A 22,762-nucleotide genomic window follows, 5' to 3' on the forward strand; every position below is an offset into this window, starting at 1 on the left:
AATGCTCACAGACCTGCTGCAGTACACAGATTCATTGCTGTACACATGATCTTAGCTGCTGTTAATTCCAATGTAGAGCCAGATATCTAGGCTTTTGATTCATCAGCTGCTATCGACAAGGATTTTGGTTGATGTATACAAAGCCTTCACTCATATAAATGCTCACAGACCTACTGTAGTACACAGACTCATTGATGTACACATTATCTTAGCTGCTGTTAATTCAAATACAGCTTACCCTACAATTCAGCACCAATGTTGCACCAACTCTTCTCACCATTGTAGCACCTGTCAGGACAAGAGCAAAAATATTATCCCATGATTAGGATGCACACTTGTAGATGGATATAACCAAAATGGAAAAATTTGTGAATTCATATCAAGATTTTGGATTTATAAATTTGAATGAAGCAATCAAGTTATAGTTGGGACATGCTAGGCAATCTTCAATAAGAAGAGAAACGATGAATCCAATCGACTTGAACTCCCTTAGTTGCTAGAAACTACCACAAGCTTTCAGGATGCAACCACATTGATCTGCAAAATCTCTCTACACAAACGCATCGCATTCAAAACTCCCTTAGTTGCTGGAAACTGCCACAAGCAAAATAAAGTGTGACTAATTGTATTATTCAAAACCATGTATTATTCAAAATAAAGTGTGACTAATTGTGGGTGTACGCTCAAGACATCAAAGTACAGCAAAGTATATCTTAGAGTCAAATAATCTGAGGAAATTCTTTGGCTATATGGAGCTTCCAAATTCTGATGTGCAATCAGATGCTGCTGCAACATTCAAGGAGCTTTTAAGAGTTTTGGTAACAGCTGCAAATGTCCATCTCGTTCATATGCACTATAGCAGTGATGAACTCCATGTAATCTATGGTCCATTCCCATCAACATCTGCCGCTTCCATCAACTCAAATAGAGGTTTTCCGAACAGCTGGATTCTTGTCATTCAAGGTCCATCATATATATTTCAGATACAAGTCTTCAACGGACCAAGGTCCTCATCCCCAAGTAATTGATGTCTTAGAAGATGTTTGAGAAGACCAATAGCACTTAGAGCAACTGAAACATCTATGTCATCTGCTAGTTCAATCATTCGACTACAGAAACATTCGGTGAACAGACCCCTTGTTTGTGTTGCTTTTTCTTTCCCCCTTCTTCCTGTGGTTATCTGAGAAAATTAATTGCAGCAAGCCCTGTCTTTGTGAGCAGCAGGTCAAACGAAGGGGCAAAGAATCCAAGGGATGGATTAAGTGGCCACCCAAAACATGAGATCTGGTATCAAGTTGTATGGTCTTCCTTCTCAATAACAGGTTCTCTCACACTCTATATATTCATTCCACTTCTGTCCTCACCTTCACAGTCCAGCAATCTCCTTCCCCATTATCAAAGGCATCTACTACTCCAGTGTAAATCCAATTCTTTATTATATTGTATGGCCCATCATGAATCTGCACTTCAATAGTGTATCCACCATTGTTGATAAGAAATATGATATTGTTCTATCCCACCTTCTCCTACTGCCTCCCTCCCAGACGGCTACCCTCAACTCTTATAGGCCCATCAGTTTGCAAGGGCCGCGGCTACAGGTAGCCTCGTACTTGGATCAGCAGCAATTAGCCCAGCAGCTCTACTTGGTCTCCGCTATACACCACTTCTCCTTCACCCCGATCCCGCTCTCCGGACCTTCTACTACGTCTCTCTCACCAGCATCACCGTTGGCTCCTCCCTCCTCCCCATCGCCCCCTCCACCTTCCAAATCGACAGTCGCACTGGCGGTGGCGGTGTCATCCTCGACTCCGAAGTCGCCATCTCCCGCCTTCCCCCTGCTGCTTATGCGGCTCTTCGCACCGCCTTTGTCTGTGAAGCCGCGCCCCACCTCGGCCACCCGTCGCCTGTTGACAGTGGATCCTTCCTCGACACTTGCTTCGACACCACCCACATCCAGCTACGTGCTCAACGTCCGCACGATCAGCCTCTCCCTATTCCACGCGTCGTGCTTCACTTTGCAGGTGGCCTCGACCTCGAGCTACCTCCCTCCAATGTCCTCGTCTGGCTGGACGACTGGGCGAGCACCGTGGACGGAAGCCCCCCGTCCACGAGGAAGCTATGTCTCGTGTTCGCCCCTGCCCCTGATGCCATGTCCTTCTCCATCATCGGCAATGTCCAACAGCAAGGCTTCCGCATTCTCTACGATGCAGCCGGTGCTAGGCTTGGTGTCGCACCGCACCAATGCACCTAGCCTCCCTAATTCATTGCACACCTTACTGGCTTCTCAGAGTCTCAGTCGAATTGTCGGTGGAGCCTTGCCCTCCTTCATGTAAACAGAATATTATTTCCAAAGAAATAAAAGTTCTGACATTCTTTCTAAAATCGAATATCAATCCTGCTCATTACCTGGCTTGATAGATGGATATATCATATGAGTTCTCATTCCTGCTGATCAGGTGGAATGGAATGGACAATGTGTCGGCGGTCGGGTCTATGTAGATTAATGTTGGTGAAATCTCGTTCTCTCGCTTTGATCTTGCTCCTATCTCTCACTTTGATCTCGCTCCTAAGCTGCACCACTAGAGTTATATACCTATTCCAAGTCTCTACGATCATCATCAGCCCGCACATTGATAACATCGCGGGTGCGGCTGACATCGGACCGGGCCATAATTATGTGGGGCTCCAACCCCATAAGATACCATTTCCCTTAGACTAAATTTTGGCAACTTCACCTTTATGTTTTTGCAAATCCTCCATGTAATGCTCCACTTCTTTGAGAAGTTGATAAAACATCCCATTACTAGAACACTTAGCAAGAGTCGTAATAATATGCTCCCTACATTGCTAACTACTAACATGCAACCCTCTTTAAAGTCAATCCTGATTTTTGCCATACATATTGATCATCTCAATGATGGTATCTATGGATCTCAGGTAGTTCTACATTGGATTAGCCATTGGATTGTTGGTTTGTTTCCAAGCATCCTTTAGCTATAGGTTGAATCCTTCCCTTAAATCTAGAAAGGAGCTGTTGAAAGAGAGGGGCTTCCATTTCTTTCTCCTACTAAACACATCCTTCTTGGATGGACTTCCTAGGCACCTCACATTCCAAGAGATCATAGTGAGCAAGCTAAAAGGAGGAGTTGAAAGAGAGAGGCTTCCATTTCTTTCTCCTACTAAACACATCCTTCTTGGATGGACTTCCTAGGCACCTCACATTCCAAGAGATCATAGTGAGCCAGCTAATTAACATTATATCTTTGTTCGAACCTCCATAATCCAAAATAGCAAAATAGCCTTGTCAACAAAATATTTGCAAGAAGTTTTTAAAGGGAAAGTTTTTATTTCTTACCTCCATTAGACTTCAAAGAATTGACAATAATTAGGTTGCTCCTTAGGTTTCTCCTTCCAAGGCTTGTTTATTTCCTTGAATTTACCCTTCTCAACCTATGTTTTTTCCTTTTTGCTTCTTTTGAAGTTCTTCCTTATGTCAAGTATTTTCTCCTTGGCTTCTTCTTAGCTCAATTCCTTTTTGGGCATTCCTTTGCAAAGCACCCATCTTCTTTGCATTTGAAGCATGTATCCAAGAAGAGGGAGAATTTGATATCGACCAACAACTCAATCCCATTAGGATAAAAAAGCTAGAGCATCTCAAGGATCTTCTTCCTCTTATTCCAAAGTATGAGAGGCCACTTGCTCCACTAGTTAATATTATTGTAAGAACATAGAGCGCTCTACCTAGCACTTCTACTAGCACATTAACTTCTCCATCTAGCAAAGTAGGAAGTCCATGAAAACTAGCCCATATTGAACATTCAATTTCCCATATTGGACATTCAATTTGCAAGATCTCCTCGGGAATAAAATCAGCATGCCATAGAAGCATGTAAACAAGGCTCACTTTAAGCCAAACACGTGAACCCAAAACCCAATCTCTTTTTGCTTTAGATGAAAGCAAGACCCAAAAGAAACCTAATGGCAAGCAAAACAATGTGAGCACCACTTTAATCCATAGGTAAGCCAAAAAAATCTAGAAAACTCATCCTCAAGGAGGACCTTCCCTTAAAATACATGAACATGTTGCATAGAGAATACTTAGCATTGCTTTGCCAAATGCATGGCAACAAGGATACTACTCATGCACATAGCACTTGCTCCCCAAATTCTATTGTCTCTCTTTTAATTCTCATTAAATATTTTTTGTCACCCCACATCTTCTTCTCTAGATCTTCCATGTTCATGCTAGCAATGACAATGTTAGCATAATCCATCTCCATCCCATTGTCTTGCTTTTATTGGTTTATGTTTGTGCTATGTGTTCTATCATCTCTTACTCCTTGTTCACCCCCCTAAATATGCTACATGCATGAATGTGGGAGTATATGCCACATGTTGGTAGGAAATGTTGCTTTTTTAATGAACTTAATACAGCTACCCTAGTTAATAGACCATGTGCCATGACTGTCTATTGAGAGCTCCCCTCTTCAAGTTTCCACATACTCAAGAGGTTCTATGCCTTTCATTTAAGGAAAAGGCTATTACAATTTGAAGTGTTTCTATTTTGCTAATGGATGGATATGCTCTTAGTTTGTAAGGGGCTCAAATAACTTTTGATAACCATTTGTGCTTGTATGGATGCTAGGTACATCCCACACTTCAAGGGGGATTTGAGGGGAATTTCAAGATTTAGAGCTATGTCATTGAGTTGAATTGAGATTCTTCTTTGTTTTAATGTGATAAGGAAATATTTATATTGTTAAAAATGATGTTTTAGTTGTGGATGTGTAAACAATTTGTGCTATATGAGTAAGAATTAAAAGTTATCAAAATGCACAAATGTATCTTACAGCACATGTACATTTTGGATGCGTACAAACATATCCATTACAAGTGTGTATTGACATTGTCTTATTTGAGATTGACTACATGGCTAATGGTTAAGCCTATCAATTGTGATGTGTTATTACTTAACATGACTATATAAGCACGACTATGTTAGATGTTATATACAAATTTGTTTTGATTTACTGTGCATGCAGATTATCCTATGATCCATAGCTTCATAATTTTGTCCAATAAACATGGCTATATCAGGTGATATATAGAAATTTGCCATGCTTTACCATATAGACACTTATTTTACTAGTTATAGCTTTATATCTATCTAGTAAAATTAAAAACCTAGTTCCAATTTAAAAAATCCTAGTTACTAACTAGAAAAAATACAACCAACCTGTGCTGCCTTTGAATAATCTGTTGTCAACAGGCTTATGGATGTATGGTACGTTCCAAACTCTGGATGAGGTTGCATAGCTCAGCAATTTGGAGGCGATAATCTGGAGGCAATCAACATATACAGCAGGAACTGCATCCTTCTTGCTCTGCGGCTTCGCACCATTTGGTTGCACATAAGAAGGTGAATGACCTTGGCACTTGGTTTAAAGAGAGTGAGAAGTGGAAGAGAATAAAATGTTGATCCTCTTGCCGATAAGGCATCATCTCACATTAGCCCCCCAAAAATGAAGTTGAGCCTCATATATATCCTACTGAATTTGGAGGATCATGTATTAATAAATCCATCTAATGTTTAGAAAAGCTACCCAAATTATTAGGTCCATCTAGCCATAGATGATTGGTCATCAGGATTGAGATATTCTCACGTTCCTTGATGGGATTTATTTTACTTATCTAATTAGCAAAGGTACCATACTATTACAACATAAAAAAGCAGCTTCCTTTTATTATCATGTTACATAGGGTCCATTAACACAACATCTAGCACATGACAAACACTTTGGAAAACAACATTCTATTGCACAAAAGATAATATATAAAAACACCATTCCATGAAGTAGTATAAAATCCATCTCCCTACAGAGAAAAAAATTTTCTAGCCTAGGATATGAGCTTCCAACCCCATAAGATTGGGTTGTATGTGATTACACTACTTCTATCAACAACACACAGTGTCTATTATTTCTAAGGGTAGAGAAGGGATATGATAGTGCTCATGAATTTTCTTGAGTTGTTCCAAGATTTTTGGGAGCTTTGAATTACCTCTAAGGCTTGACTTATAGGAATAAGGGCTAGAGCAAGTTAGGAGGGATTAGAGGATAGCATAAATAGACTTGTCATGGATGTTACACTTGATGTTTGTTATGACGACAAGCTGATACTAGCCAAATAGGTGCCTATAGGAGAAGTTGCGACACAAGATTGCACACATCATAATTTTTGAATTTCCAAATGCATAGCATGATTGAAATCCTCACGGAGAGTACATTAAGATCCTCTAGGGGTTCAACCTCTCTTGTAGAGATTCAAACCTATGGTTTTTTACCCAACATGGAAGGTTTAAGATGTATAGGAGAGAATAGCCCAACATGCTTTCCTCCCCTCCTTGCTTTTTATAGTACTCTATTTTAATATTGGCCTTGTGTTCTTAGCACAAAAAGCATGTCTTTCTTTTAGCACTCTTATTTTTTCTCAAAAGATAAATTAAAAAATTTTCCAATCTTAAATTTTATTCTTCTTTTCCACTTGTGTTTTCCTTTTATTATGATGCACTTTCAATGTTCCATTGAGAATTTGCAAGAGTTTCTACATTGTTTGAATTATTTCACCTACCTTTGAGATTGGTGAGAATTTGATATGCTCCCATCGATACTTTTCTATGGAATTTCTCAACTTCAAACCCTAATAAAATGAGAATCTCCAATGAGGATTTCTTTGTTTTGGAGCACTAGTTCTTTGTAAAGGTAATATATTTCCACCCTTGTAAGGCTATTTAGGTGTAGCCTTCTTGTTATTCAAGTCACCTCATAGTGAACCTTAAAGTAGCTTCCCATCTATCATGTTGCAAGCTTCCACATAGAGCTAGCTACAATAGTTGGCAATCACTAGAATCCTTGGTACTTATATTTTTGTGTTAAGACATGAAGTTTATAAGTTTAGTGCTAGTTTGAAAGGTGATAATATTTCATCATACAACTAGCAATGTAGTTTGCTTTATTTTCTATAGCCACATGTTTTGGGCAATGCAATTTAGCTTTTTCTCAATATGGCTACGCGCTTTGCCTTGGTGGTTCTTTTTTTCCATGTGCACTTCCATGACCAATATGGTCATGCACTTGGTAATGTGCTTTCCTTTTTAATATGGCTATCTAATTTTCATGATGGGGTATATATGATTGTGTGGTTTTCTTGCCATGCACTTTGAATGTTTGCTCTTGTTGCTCATTTGGACAGTAGGGAATATGATGTTAGTGTGTGGAGTTTCTATTTAATCCATTGGTGCAATATGCTTTTTTCTCACTAATATAATCATGAGCTTTGCAATAAGATGGATGGCATGGCCATGATATATGCTTGGTCAATGTGGCCATGTACTTTGCTCAACATTGTAAGTGTTATTGTTGCTAAATGCAATGACTCTGTTGTTGGGGCCACACAGTTTGTGTTATTCATGTGTACTAAACATCTTTCTTTTAATTTTCTTTTTTGTTATTGTGATTACCTTTCAACAATTGTGGTCTTGCTTTTGTGTCAATGTGAAAAGCTTAGCCGTGAGTAAGAAGTATTATACAAATGTAAATGTCTAATCAATGAATATTTATTTACTAATTATACCTAGAAAAATCATGAGTTCCAAGTTAACTTGATAGAATATCTATAATTCCCTAGTTAGAGGATAGTACTTGCTAGTTATGACTAGTAAAAAGTAAAATTTTCTAATTAGGTTGATATTATTACTAGTTAGACAATAACTTGCTAGATAATGTTACTAGATAGGGCTTCAATTTTCTAGATACTATCTAGGAAAAGGATGTTACTAGTTAGAAGAGACTAGTGATGGCAAAATTATCTAGTTATAACTAGAAAATTCTACATTCTTCCTAGTTTGGTTAGTAATCTTCCTAGTTATAATGTGAACTTTCTATATAGTAAGTGGTTTAGAGTTTCTTGTGATATACCTTTGTCCTTACCTTCTCAAAACCATCATTATCAACTTGAATTGAAAAATAGAGAATTGTGATAAACATCATCTTTATCTTATCCTCATTGTACCTTTAATTCCCTATTACATAAAAGTAGGGAATCACATCCTTATAATTCCTTATGTAGGGATTTTCAAAGGAATGTGGGGAATGCTCTGTATTCCCTATTATAAGATGTAGGGAACGTAGGGACTTTCAAAGGAATGTAGGGAATGTTCTATATTCCCTATTATAAGATGTAGGGAATGCAATTTCCTAGTTATAAATGGGGAATACGTACTCGTCTACATAGGAAATATTGGAGAATTTCCTATATTTCACCAAATTGCCTATGTGGGGAACGATTGAAAGTTCCTTGTGAATTCGTCTGCAAGACTTCTAGTCTTTCCTCTTTGCATTCGTGCGCTCTGTCTTCGTCACCTTTATGTTCACCGTTTTCCCTCTTCGTCGCCTTCTGCGTTGCTCCAACTTCGTCGTCACCTTCAACTTCAACTGATTGTCGTGTTCGATGATTGCCCAGAGCTCGTCGATCTCTCCCTTTTATAATCGTCCACCACCCCGTAAGCTTTTGAAAAGCTTCAAGAAAAAACATTGCTCGCTAATATCGTTCTGCTTTTTCTGTTTGAGGCGCCAACAAAATCTTTAAAAGCATTCCTTATTTTTGATTCTGTTTATCATCATTGCTGTGAGACGACATGCTTTCTATAATGGCTCTCGTGTGGTCATCATTCACCTCAATAACAACTTCCTCAATGGGTTCAAGTGTATTCACACATACAATGTGATTTTATTGGCATTCCTTGTATTAAAATACAACTATTTCTTGCTTAGACTCCAAACTTGTCAAGGCCTGGGAAGATAACTTTGGTGTTGAGTGTCAGACTAAGGAGAGGCACATATTGAATACATCATGTTTAATCAAGAGCAAATTTCTGCTTTCTTCTGGAACGTGTTACTATAACCGGAATATGATATATAAAAAAGAACAATAGTAGCTAACGAGCTTTTGGTTTGCAAAACGCTTTAGCTCCAAGATTCACATAAATATCGCATTTGTGAGAAGCCTTTTTGACTATAGGAACACGGCGTTTGTTATTTGAATGTAGCTTGTTCTAGCCATGATCTTTTAACAGTCTCAAAAGATTCCTAAAGGTACATTACAATGTTGATCTTATGGAGGTGTGTAGTTCCTAGAAATGTCATGAGATTCAATTTATTAATCCTTCTAATATTGTCCTTGAGTGTCCACAATTTGCATCTCTTTCTTTCTCCTAAAGTTCAACCTTTTCCTCGATATGAGAATAGATAATTTCGGCAATGTCCATACTGTGATTACTTGTCCCTGATACTTCCTTCAACGTCTTTTCTCCTTCATAAGCTCCATTATGGTGTAGTAACCCTTGGAGTGAACATTCTCTTCATATGAACCTGTTCGTCCATGCAATGTGCCCTAGAAAAAATATGTTTTGAAATAGAACTTCGTGCTCAATCATTAATGTGGTTTGCAATTTAGAATCCATGTTATACAATCAATCGAGTGATGCTTTAAAAAAATTTTCATGCATTGAAGAAATTGTGCTTAGCGTAACTACAGGTGCTCAGTGCGTCATGCAAATACAAAAGATACACACAACGGAAAATTAAATTCCTAATGACGCTGACTAATGTGAATAATTCCTTGGCAAAAACCTCCGCCCTCACATTTGCAGTTGTGGATACGCAACATCACGACACCATCCGATTTCAGGAATCGGACCATCCGATCTTGCCTATGCAAATGCATAGCATGGCACAAATTCGTTTTGTTTGGTTTGGATTCATAACCCCAAGGTCCTGCAAGCTCTAGATACAATCTCTGAAATATAAACAACTGAGGTAGCTCACCCATAGTAGACGTCGTATCACTAGAATCATGCCAATCAATGCAATCTCCACTCCCTTGGTCTCTGGTAGCAACCTATCAGCTCTCTCTCTCTCTCAAACCTACAAGTGAAAATGAACTCTCTCTCACTCCTTCAATGCCCCTTTCTCTTTGTTCCCAAATTCCAACCCCATTTTCCTCTTTTGTACCTTGATTTTAGGCCTACTCTTATCACAATAAAATCCTACTATGTTTTTCTTTCTTTTTCTCTTATTTTTTCCTACTTAAATGCCTACAAATCACAAGCAAATACCAATGCTAATTGAATCGACCTATCTAAACTTCAAGAATCCAAAACACTTACTTGTAATGAAGATCAAATACCCTTTGTTCCTGCATATCTACCTTAAGCACTGGTTCGGGAAAATCCTACTCCAATGCTCAATTTCAACGCATAGTACTCTTGGCTCCAATCCATTGGTCCCAGCAATGGAACCAAAATGTAGGAGGTTTTACTCAACTGCCAAGACCCTCGGACTGCTTATTACTCAAGCATTTTGAGTTGAATGCTAATGGCTACCTCTCACATAGCCGTACATACACCCTCTACCCTAGGAGTGTAGTGAGCTTACCGCCATGCACCCGATCAAGTATCCTTCTCCCTTGAAACTTCCTGTAGCTCCACGATCTAATATGAAAGCTCAAGCGATCTCAATCCTCCACCTTCAAGCTCCATGCTCCATAGCCGCGTGAGTCAAGAGATGAGAAGAAGAAGGGAAGAAGAGAGGAGAAGATGGAGAACTTCTCCACCACAGTCCCTCACCCTCATACACTCACTTCGTCACTCTCTCACCTTTTTTACATGATTGGCCATCTTGCCTAGGTCCTCTTTTCCTATTCCCTTTTACTTATGACGTTGTCCCTTCACCTATGCCCGTCTACATGTTACAAATTGCATAAGAAGGAGCCTGACGCTCTTTTAGGAAAATTTGGGGTGCCTTTTCCATTTTGGATTTGCCTTGGACTTTAAAGGTTGCCCTTGTGCTTTTGGGCTTTTCTCCTCTTATTCCTTCCATTGGGCCACCTTTTTCTACATTTTTGAATTTTCTTTTGCTTCCTTTTTCTCTGTCTTGCACCTATAAGAACTACTACTCCTACGACTTGTGGATTTACTCAATTCTCTACCATAGGTACCACTCCTATAGTTATACAAGATATATAGGGATCTCATGGCTATGCTCAAAAGCATACTCCAAGGTGAGAGAGAATGCATATTAGACCTATCCTACCAATGATGGAGACATCCACCACTAGTGTTGGGTATATGAATGATGAGGGGAAGAGACTCATAGCATGCATAGGTAAGTTATGTTAGTAGGTATTTTGGTACAATGTATTGAATAGATGGAAGCACGTACTAGAGAGTAGCAATGACTATGTGATAGCATCCTTGCATGAGGAGTTTCCAATACCTTCTGTAGGCTAATTGTTTCTCTACAAGATGGACAATGGAGCATATACCTTCTTATATGTCCCATTTGTGATTAGATGCATGAAAGGTAGTAAACAATGATAAAAGAAAGCTTGACTGCCTAGACTAGGAGGAATGAAGGAAGCTCAAAGAGGAGAGTGCTTTCTCTCCACAGCAATGGTAGTAGCAAAGGGAGATGGTGAGGGCATGGGTAAATACTTGGGAATTCTGCATCATCTTGGGAGTGTTGGCCATAAGACCTACCGGTACAATTTTGTTAGATTCTCTATTTGTTATGATAACTTTCTTATTTTCTATGTTTCTTATAGTAATAACCTATCTCTTATAATACCAACTAATTATCTTCTTTGTTGTAATAGTTCTTCATAAATCTATCAACTAGCTCTATGTGCATGGTGGTTTGAAAGCCATGTGTCTTTTGATAATGTAGCAATGTTTTTAGTTCTTATAATGTGTTGTCTAATTTGGATTGACCTTTAGTTATGTCGCAAAGCCCTTTCGAGGATTCATTGCATTGAGATAGGCTTTCAAACGGCAACCAACTATAACAGTTTGGATACTTAGAGTATCTTTCTCTTTAGAGCTCTTCCCTCCACCTAATTTGTTAGATCCTCTCATTGTGCAAGTACAAGATGCCGCATGTGCCTCAAAGACCCAAAGGCAGTGTCACTAAATCAACCGCCCATTTATAGCGCATAGACAATGGATAAGTCAGCTACAATCCATCTTTATCTCTCACAACAAAGTACCCCTCGCAAGTACTACAAGACTCCACAAAGTGTGCTATATCCTTATACATATTTTGCCACCAATATTTTTCCTTAATCTTCTAAAAAGTGCCCTAAACACCTCTATGGCTAGTCCATAGAGTTTCATGAAATTCCTACATAATCTGTAGCTAAGTAGTTCTATTCTCAATAACTTGCAATGGAGCTCCATTATTTTTCTTTGCATGCTTTCAAAGATAACCATATTTTAAGAAAAATTCATATGTATTTCTCTTTATTGTTTTGAACTGTGCATTTGACCAGTCCTCTTTCTTGGGTGTGTTGAGATATTGTCCTATTTTTAGCCAATTATCTGCATACAAGTCCTCACTTTGTGGATGTGGTTGATGACCTCTATTAGCTATTGAGGAAGGGGAAAAGGTTCTATTTGGAAAAGAAGTATACTAAAGCAATCATAAAATTGATGAGATTTTTAAAGTGTGCGCCTTCATTGAGAAAGGTAAATTACTCAAATGGATGGCCTATTATTCTTATAGTGGATACAAGCATGATCAAAATCAGGTGGAGTACAATCGGATAGAATGATAATGAGGGAAATAGCTATCCCATTATATTTGGTGTGAATGTGCTTAATGAGAGGCAAAGACGATATTCACAAGTTAAGTAAGAGCTTTAGGGTGTTGTGAATGATATTAAATGTGAGAAAGGCATATTTTGTGGGTGCTCATGTGATTATTGAGACAAATTACTTGCCACTATTGTGGATCACTTCTAGTTGTGCCATACCCAACATTGCTATGTTACAATGGATAGTATATATTAAGTCATTAAATCCTGAATTGCAACATATTGCAGGAAGGGATAACCCACTTACTAACATGATATCAAGGGAACGGTCTAATAATGAAGAAGACATGATAGAATATGAAGTATATAATTAGTTATTGAAAATGCTTATTTTACTATAGGGGATGATTTTTCAATTGTTGTAAATGCAATTACATGTGCCACAAAAGAAGGTATAGTTGTCATAAATGCTAGCATAACATAAATTGTAGCAAGTATAGCAAGTAAGAAGGGTGCATCTATAACAATGAGTTTAGCAACAAATCAAAAAATTTTCAGCAATGGAAAATTCATGGATAGCAAGAGATAAGCATTATAGATCTATGTTTTAGTCATGGAATAATTTCCATTACTAGACATAGACCTTTGACTCAATAGAGTTAAATGCACTTCTTCCAAGTGAGTCAAAATCTTCTTGCAATCTTTAATATGATTGGCAATAATTTATATATTCTAGCCATTTCATCCAACTTTGCATTCTTGTTATGCACTTCACAACCCTTGATATGTGCATCATCAAGAAACAACATAGTAAACTAGAAAATAAAGTCTCACAAAAACTTATTCATCACATTCATCATGTGGGAAACAAAATTTGTTCCTCCTTATAGAAGGGTATACATGTGCACCAAACCCAATGACATCTTCATAGTAGTAATATCTCAACTTTCCAATACCAACTAAAACTAATCATATACTAAATATGAATCTTCCATTGAATAAATAGCCTTAACACCAAATGCTTCATCAAACTCATCTACAATAGGCCCTACACCAACATTCCTTATCCTGCCTTTGTTGACCTGCTACATATCTTCAATGAACCGCAATGAACACTATATTGAAGAATTTGGGAATCTCCCAAGTTCCACTATCAAATTAGAAATAAAGATTTGACCATGTGGCTAGATCTTAATCCTTTTTTGAAGATGGAACTTCGTACTATAATCTATATAGTATCTAGAGAAAGTTTCACCTTGAAGGAAGGGGTAACAATTTGACCAAACCATCCTATAAATTCCCAAAGTATATGAAATTTCCCAAACTCCCTAATATAGTGTTAATGCCCCATTTTTCTTCAGTACAATAAACCAACGGTTAGAATATGGAGCTGAGGATGGCTCCAAAGTTTTCATCCTGGTCTTCTCATTTAACAACTTTATCAGGTTAGCCAAGTAGTCCTAAGGCGCAAGAATCGGCCTTAAATTCCATGGCATATGCAACATTGTAAAACTGACCATGGGAGCCACACAAGATTTGATCAACACAACTAGTTTCAGTAGGGTAAAATGAAAAAGCCTTTCCATGCTTTGCTAACATCTTCATGAAACATTGTTTCTCTACAACAAGTAAAAGAAGCCCATCACACCCAACTTTTAACACCCTTAGTGTATCAGCAAAATTTATAATCAACCGCTTTCAAATCCCTTAAACTTGGCTACTTAGAGGCTATCTCATACATGCTATTACTATCAAGGCTAATGGCAAATCAACTAGCTTAACCTTTTTGTAAACAGTCTCATGCTTTGTCTCCACAAATTATTTAGCCCAATTTTTCATCCCTTTACATTCTTGTTCACCAAATTCTTTTATGACTTCAAACATGTCCAAAGTGCATACGTGTATGACACATTTTTAGCCATATTTTTAGTATTATTGACTACTAGTATTTCAACCAAAGTATTAACAAAAATCATCCCATTAAATAGTCCTAAAATGTAGTTATTAGCAGCCAAAATTTTATATTCTTAAAGCTCTTTTTTAGATTTATCCACATACATCATATTAGCTCTACACATAGCTTCAATTCTCTTGAATTTTCTCAAACCTTTTGCTATCCATACATAAAACTAGCAGTAAAAACATTTTTTTCATTTATCTGGAGGCAAAGACATCCTTCAAACAATATTACCATAGCCTCTTGTTATAGCAATGCCATCTAAAGACTCTTAAATTCCTTGGCATTTGACATCACTCAATAATCCATGAGAGTCTCTCTATTACATGGATGATCAACACACATAATCAAGAATTATACTACTCTTCTACCACCTTTGCTCCTAACACATCATGTGAAGACCCATCTCATCAAACACTTTCATCTCCATTCTTGTTGCCACAATGTATGGTTGCCCCAAAGATAACTAGATAACTACAAGTATCCTATACAAAGAAACATTAGTTATCATGCAAATCACCAATAATCACCTGTACATTAGGGCATATAGCATAACGTTCACTAGATGAGTCATTTGGAGCTTGCATTCTTCAGCCGTGGTCTACATCCCACTGGCCCATTGCATGTCATAACATTGATTTCAGATCCATGATCCAATAATACAATATATGGAGTTTCCCATTCACCTACCTTCACAATTGTTTCAATTATAGCTCTTGGCTAGTGTGTTTTCTCTATGAGTAATGCTACTCAAAATGAAATTTTCAACCAATGCATCATTCTTTCCATCCTTAATCACCCTATTTTCAACTTCAGCCTACTTTATGACAGTAGTGGAATCATTAGTAGATTCTCAATGAATACCTTGAAAATTGAGTTCCTCATCAACATGCAAAAATGCTTAACTTGACTGTCCCACAAAATGTCACTTTCTTTTTATGATATCAATTATCTCATCATAAAATTCTTGCCTAGAAATGCTAAGTACCTCACCAAGCATAAACTCAACCTTGCTACCAAGGATGTGCTCCTCAGGTATATTTTTAATGTTTGTAGCAATCTCAATGTTTGACTACATCTTATATCCAGGTTATTTTCCTTTCTGCTTTCCGTAAATATGCATAAGCTCTACATGAATCCACTAGAGCATCCTTGACTATCATACTCCATATATTCTGACTAATACATTAGAATTTAGCCTTGGCTATCTTTTCCTTCTCTGCACAATCCAAAGCACAAGGCCAAACTTTACATTTCATGGTAGCCTTGCATGTATTAAGAGAACCAGGAGATTCCTCAATCTTGCAACCTGTATGCAACCACATCTATAGCTGCAAATGCATTTCTTGTTGCCAATTGCTCAAGCCGCTTCTACATATCCCCTTTCCCAAAATTTGGTTCAAGAGGAAACCCTCTCTCTTATACATGAATTTCACCATCTTTCCAAAAAGAACAAAATTTTTTACCTCTGTATCACAATAAGCCACACAATCCTGCATCTCATGTAGAAGACTATCACACCATATACACTTGTATTTCAGTCCTTCTCTAACAAGCCTTAGGGCTACTTCCCTTCCCCTTTTCTCCACTTTTTCACACAATCTCTTCACTAGCTCATCCATTACATCCTCTTTTACAGATGGAACAATAGACATATCTAGCGGATCAACCATAGAAATGGTTGACTTTGCTATAATTACTAATGCTTTTATAGAGACAACAAGCATAGGCACTAAACCTAATCGAATTTCATTTTTTTCTTGTCTACAATCATATTTATAGCTTCTCTACATGTACTCAATTAGTTTTCAGTCCTCTTTCTAATGTTTAATCTTCCAAAAAATTAGTCAACTTCTCTTGTAAGACTAGATTTGCAGCTTTCATGAACAATTCAATGTTTTAACTCTCTAGTGACTGCTGGTTGTCAACATCTACTATCCATATCCGCTTTAAATTCACATAATAGAGCTATAGTTGCAAGCCCTGATCTACCCAATCCATGAAAGTCTCATATGTTACCGAACTAATGTCTTCTAGGAAAAACTATTCTCTAAGATATTTCTTAAAGATAGTCCAATCCAAATCCTTTCTATACAAATCTGCAAGTTGCTCTTTTAGTGTCTATATAGCAAGACGAGCAAAATAATACCTCCATGCATACTAGGGAACCCCATAAAAATCCATTTTAACATGTATACCCATACACAAGTAGATTTTTCTCAATTAAATTGTAAAATTTTAGATATTATATTTGTTTTTCTCCAGTAGCGCGTCGTGCTGGAAGGAGGCAAGGCGATAGAGGAGCCAGCAAGCTCCTCGCTGGAGCTTGCTCGGCTCCACTGGCGTGCTGATTGACACATAGCAGGGGGGAGGATTCCCTCCCCTCCCCTATATAAATAAGGGAGAGTCGTGAGAAGTAAGGGGGGTGCTGCGGTATCGTGAGAGGACAGGGAAGACGCTGCTGCCGCCTAACGTCCATCTGCCGTGAGAGAGGAGGACGAAGCCATCGCCCGTTCATGTTGCCGCCGAGGGAGGAGCACTTCCGAACGCTGCGTTGCCGCCTCTATCCTCTCTCCTCATGAGCGCCATATTCATCTGCTGCCTGCAGACTTTCACCACCCCCCCAGTCGTCGCGTCAAATTTCCCTCCCACGTGGCTCCTGTGATCCTATAGAAGCTTCTTGAAGCTTCTAAGGGGGGGGGACTCCTCTAAGCCCCCCTTCCTATACTCATATTCCTTTTACCCTTTCACCCCCCTCATAACCCTTTTTCCCTTTCACCCCCCATACTCCTTTTAACACACCCCCAAAGACCAATTTTATTTCCCCCGTGTCCCCATTATTCTTTCTTTTCCCCCCTCACCCCCCCGGGTTTTTTTTGAACCCTTAACCCCTTCCCGTTGTCGTATTGCTGCGCATTCGAGGTGTGAAAACCACCCAAAAATTGTGTGTGTGATTTGATACTTTGTACATACTTAGTTGTTGTGTTTACATTTATTTTCTGCGTATGAGTATTGTGGGGAGGAGTTGGAGGCATAGTGGTGAACATGATGAGATGCTTTCAGCCTATGTTGAGCAAGGTCAAGTGGAAAGCACAACTGATGCTGGTGAACATGTTACACGTATTCATTCAGGACTTTGTCTTCTTCTTCTCCAGCTACATCAAAAATACCTAATGATACCAAACCTCCACATCCAGGAGTTGGAAAGAAGGAGGCCAAGCATTGAAACGTGCTATGAGAAGCATGGGGCATGGAGCAGAGCTGGAGGCCGCATTCACTTATCTCTCAGCAGATTCTACCTTCCAGGAAGAGCTTGCAGGAATCCTTTACCAGGAAGAGCTTGCAGGAATCCTAAAGGATTACATTGGGCGAGAATCACCACTTTATTTTGCAGAGAGATTGACAGAACATTATAAGCAAGGTCAATACGGGGGGGCCTCTTATTTATCTAAAAAGAGAGGATTTGAATCATACAGGTGCTCACAAGATCAACAACGCCATTGGGCAAGCTTTGTTGGCTCAGCGGATTGGTAAAAACCGTATCATAGCAGAAACTGGTGCAGGGCAGCATGGAGTTGCCACTGCTACAGTGTGTGCTCGCTTTGGGTTACAATGTGTTGTTTACATGGGTGCCAAAGATATGGAACGACAGGCTCTTAATGTATTCAGAATGAGACTCCTTGGAGCTGAGGTACGTGCTGTCCAGTTTGGTACAGGTACGTTGAAAGATGCGACATCAGAAGCAATAAGACACTGGGTTACAAATGTAGAGTCCACACACTATATTTTAGGGTCCGTAGCTGGACCTCACCCTTATCCAATGCTGGCGAGAGATTTTCACGCCATTATTGGCAAAGAGACTCGACGACAGGCTCTAGATAAGTGGGGAGGAACGGAAGGGAAAAAAAGAAACACGGAAGGAGAGTCACTAATTAGCGGATTCAAAAGCTAAGGAGGGAGGGAAAAGCAAGCGTGTGGGACAAAAAGGAAGGAAGGCGAGGCTAATCTGGGAGAGGAGAAGTTTGACGACTGGTGATGAGGCTTCATCAATGAGAAAAATTTTGGGGAATCCTGGACTCTGCTGCTCCACTGGGGAAGAAAAGCTAATTTGTGACGAGAGTGCGTGATAGACAGGAAAACGTGATACACACACACATACATTTGTTTTCTGCTTCCTTGTTCGTTAGCAATTCTGCTTTCGTTGGCCCAATGAGGTTTCAGTACCTCAATTCATGATGCTTAACTTCAAGGAAGAAAGGAGGAATTGTCGCCTGCTCTGGGGAAAAACGGAAGAAGAAGTCGTCAATTGGAAGGGAGGAACGAAGGGAAGAGCGTTAAAAAAAACAAAAACAAAAACTGGCGTGAAAAGAGATGGAGAATTCTGAGAGACAGAAGATAGACAATTCTCAATGCTAAGGCTGAACCGAAGCTTCCTATTTACAGGCACACCTCGCTCTCTCTCTCTCTCGACAACGACATTGTACTCTGTTCATAACCCTCACACACGAGGGACTTTCAAGGCAAGAAGTCACCATGGTTTGACATGGCGGTCTGTCATGGCTTCACTTCCTTCCCCGCTAACCACGGTGTCAAAGAGTTCGTGCAAGAGCTGCAGAACACGGGGTTCAAGGTACAGCAAGAAATGAGGCTAACAAGAAGAACTCAAATGTTGGATGTCATCAAAAGCAAAGAACTATATTGCCTATACCGATCACCTCCTCGACTACTCAATGGCCATCACCTAGAATCCTTGGCACTAATACAATATTCAGTGTCTTTGAAATGCACTCCTTGGGATTTGGGAGGAGAATCGGAAAGAAAAGCACTAGACCCAAGCCATTTCCAACAATTATGAGCAAAGGCCTTAAAGGAGATCTCAGTTCAGTTTTCCTAACAATGTTGATCACATTCTCCTCATTTGTCAGACATCCTTGCCATGTCTAGGCAGGCCCCTTCTGCCCAGAACAGAGGAATCAGTTACATGACATCGTGACATCCTTGTCCCAAGAATTTTCCGCTGAACACCACAAGATAATTTCCCACTTACTGGCCAATACAACAAACCAATGCATTCTCTGTAATTTTCAGCATGTTTCCAAGTCAGTAAGCACTAGTTCAGCTTGCTAAAACAGTACCAAACCATGCTTTGCCAGATTTAGCACCACTCCAGACAAACCATGTCCTGCAGAGTACAACATACTTCATCTCATCTTGTAAATTGACAACAAATTTAAAACTGTATCAGCCTTGATCCAGAACAGGTTTGCCCATGAAAAAAAAACTCGCTAATGAAAGTTGAACCTGCTTACAAGCCTTCGCATCATACAAATCAATTCCAGGAAGTAACACACTGGATACTTATCTCAATCCCTTGCTGTGTCCTCTGACTGCAAAGGTGACGGACAACCTCAAATCCAAATCACTTTGCGGAGATCATTGCAGTTTACTTGCATCTATGAGCCATTTACCTAACTTCATTGGTCTATGTTTAGAATAAGAGCACTCTATTTACAGCGTATTCCCCAAAGTACAGAGATCCACAGCACAAAAGCCAAAGCTGCTACAAGCTTAACCTGCCTTGGCAACATGTGTTTATCATCTTTGTCTCTTCTTTCTCTACCAGTGCAAGAGTCAGGCAGAGTCTTTCACCTCCTTTGATGCCTGCAGATCCTCGTTGATGTCTGTTGAAGTTCTTCCACCTGAGCAGAGGGGTCCCTTCCAACTTGTTCCAAACCGGTGCTTCGTCTCCGTAGCAGTTCGGATGGGCATCAGCAGCCATGGCCAAGCTTCTGCATGAGCTCCTGGAGCCAAGGGTTTCTGACTCTATCCACTTTGGCCAAATCAGCCTGCAGCCACTTATACTGAATAGAGTCCCTACTGAAGTCAGTGTATGATCCTAGTTTCAAAGCATGCACACCAGAAACCTCAAAAGAACAATAAAGGTTGGAGTCTGATCCACTCTCTTTGTAGGGCCTTTTTCATCTTGTATTATAAGATCTGAATGGTTCAATAACCAGCGGAATTTCCTCCATCTCATGAGTCCCTTCAGTGATCATCCATGGCCGTGAACTAGCCAAGGGCTCAACAAGTTTTCCAAACGAGTTCCAGCGGCTTGAATATAGTCAGCATAGGAAAGATCTCCTGGGAGTATAGAAACATCATAATCTGAGCTCGCAACTTGATTCAAGGTTGAGGAAGTCCAATCTGTCTGCTCTGAAAGATCTCCTGGAGAACTAAAGCCCAATTGTAAAGGGCATCATAATCTTGAGGATTCCTCTGTACTATGTTAGCACACCTTTTTGTAACAAACGCTTGAATTCACTGCCGAGAGTGTACTTCATCTCCAAATGCAAAAGGTAGTGGAGGTGGAGGAGGAAGGATCAATAAGATTAGTCTTGCTGTGGTTCGCTTAAGTTAGTCTCTGCAACGGTGTTTCTGTCTTCTTCAAGACATCAAATCCAACTTTTTTCTGCCTCTTTCTTACGACGATCAAGCTGAATCTCATGGAATTAAGTTGCAAGCTGTCGTTCGTCAAGTGTCAAAGTGGTGGATACATAAGCTCTGATGTTGGCAGTTTCATCCAGCCAATAATCACTTCTTTGGGATTCACCCGCTGATGCCGCTCAAACATACACCGATGATACTCTATATCCACAGCTACCTGTTCAGACGATTCTTTGTGAGGCACTGCATATGAATTGCGGATAATAACGGTGCCATCAGAAGTTATCGAGCCTAGCAGAGTGCCAACGACACGATCGGACTGGTCATTGCCCTGATGTACCAGTCACAGATGATGAAAAGGACAGTGGGATAGAGTTTGGCCACCGCCCCCCCATTGAGCCAGAGTCGAGCTGCTGGATCATACTCCCTGTCGACACACCTCGTACCTCCCAATTCCGTGCCCCTTAAGCTCCCCCTTGACGATTTCAGCTCCTCCCCTTTCCAAGCCAGGTACAGCCCGCCATTTTTGCCCTTTTCAAAAATATCCCCCTCCCAGAATAGACATAGCATCATCATCCACTTAATCTCGTAATAAGGGCATTCATTTTGGTTCATGTTCTGCATAAAGCTTTCATGGTTTTCGACCCCATACATTCTTGTCAGATAACCAAAAGATCAATTGCTTCTTCTGTTAGCTTGATTCATAACAAGCAATGGATGTATCCATAAGACTTTACAATGTAAAAGCTTTCACATATTACCCTCTGTTCATCTCCTTGCTTCTGACGTAGTGATTTTCCACAACATCTGATGTCTGACATCTCTTTGCAATCAGCATTTCAGTCCTATTGACGGAATTCATCCTCCTCGAAACCTGTTCAGCCACTGTGATGGCCTTTGTCAGTTTATATTTGCCTCTGATAGTTTATATACTATCAATCTCTCATGAGGATTTTAGTGAGAAAGGAGCAATGGTGAATGAGCCTGTAAGCAGGCTAGAGGGCAGTGCCTTGGCTGTTATTCAAAGCAGCAGGACAAAGATCCTTTGGCATCAGTTTTTCATATTTTTCTAATACACGCACATCATGCATCCAAACAAAGTCATGCGCATGCACTAAGGGAATATATACATTGGATGCGGATTATTAAAATGCATCACACAAACAATGAATCACACGTGGAGATTAACACAAATGCACAACAAAAGAAATGGAGGTGTATACGACTCGGATGCGCAGCATCACGACATCCACCCCCTCTAAACCTGCGCATCCTCCGGATGTGCCAACTATCTAGGATCATTCAACTCCACAAACAGGTCAAGTCCATCTTCTGATTCTAGTAAACCTGTTTCTCCATCATCTTCATCATCCCAATGAAATTTCTGCCCCTTTCGAAACAACTGATAGAGAACATCTGCAATATGAGCAAAATGTGGAATCCAAATCATGTAAAATACACAAGCTCCCACAAATCTCCACACCTCTGAAGTAGTTGAGCAATACTCTGCAATCCTGTTTATGGCATCCACCTTTGGAGGAGAAGGCTTTCTGCCATAGTATCCAACCATATGCCCAACTATGATGACTTCATTAACAGCAAAGACAGATTTCAGCCCTGAAAACTTATGTCCAATATTTGCAAGATCTCTCAACATAGGCTGCTTCATAGCTTTTTCAATCTGCTCATCACTATCAGAAGGAAGCGGGCCTG

The 22,762-nt window shown here is 39.6% G+C and overlaps 1 protein-coding gene and 1 pseudogene across 1 annotated transcript; both read left to right on the top strand.

The window, feature by feature from the left end:
• Positions 1–749: 749 nt before the first annotated feature.
• LOC148029000 (aspartyl protease family protein 2-like) lies at positions 750–2,251 on the top strand. The gene is made up of 2 exons (XM_087688515.1): positions 750–963; positions 1,599–2,251. The coding sequence occupies exons 1-2, from the start codon at positions 750–752 to the stop codon at positions 2,249–2,251; spliced, it is 867 nt and encodes a 288-aa protein (XP_087544641.1).
• A 15,597-nt stretch (positions 2,252–17,848) lies between these two features.
• On the top strand, positions 17,849–18,557 carry LOC148029001 (tryptophan synthase beta chain 1, chloroplastic pseudogene; annotated as a pseudogene).
• The last annotated feature ends 4,205 nt before the right edge of the window (positions 18,558–22,762 follow it).

The sequence above is a fragment of the Lygodium microphyllum genome, chromosome 11 (assembly GCF_053477565.2).
Source record: "Lygodium microphyllum isolate KBCC chromosome 11, Lygodium_microphyllum_v1.1.10, whole genome shotgun sequence".
Taxonomy (NCBI): Eukaryota; Viridiplantae; Streptophyta; class Polypodiopsida; order Schizaeales; family Lygodiaceae; genus Lygodium; species Lygodium microphyllum.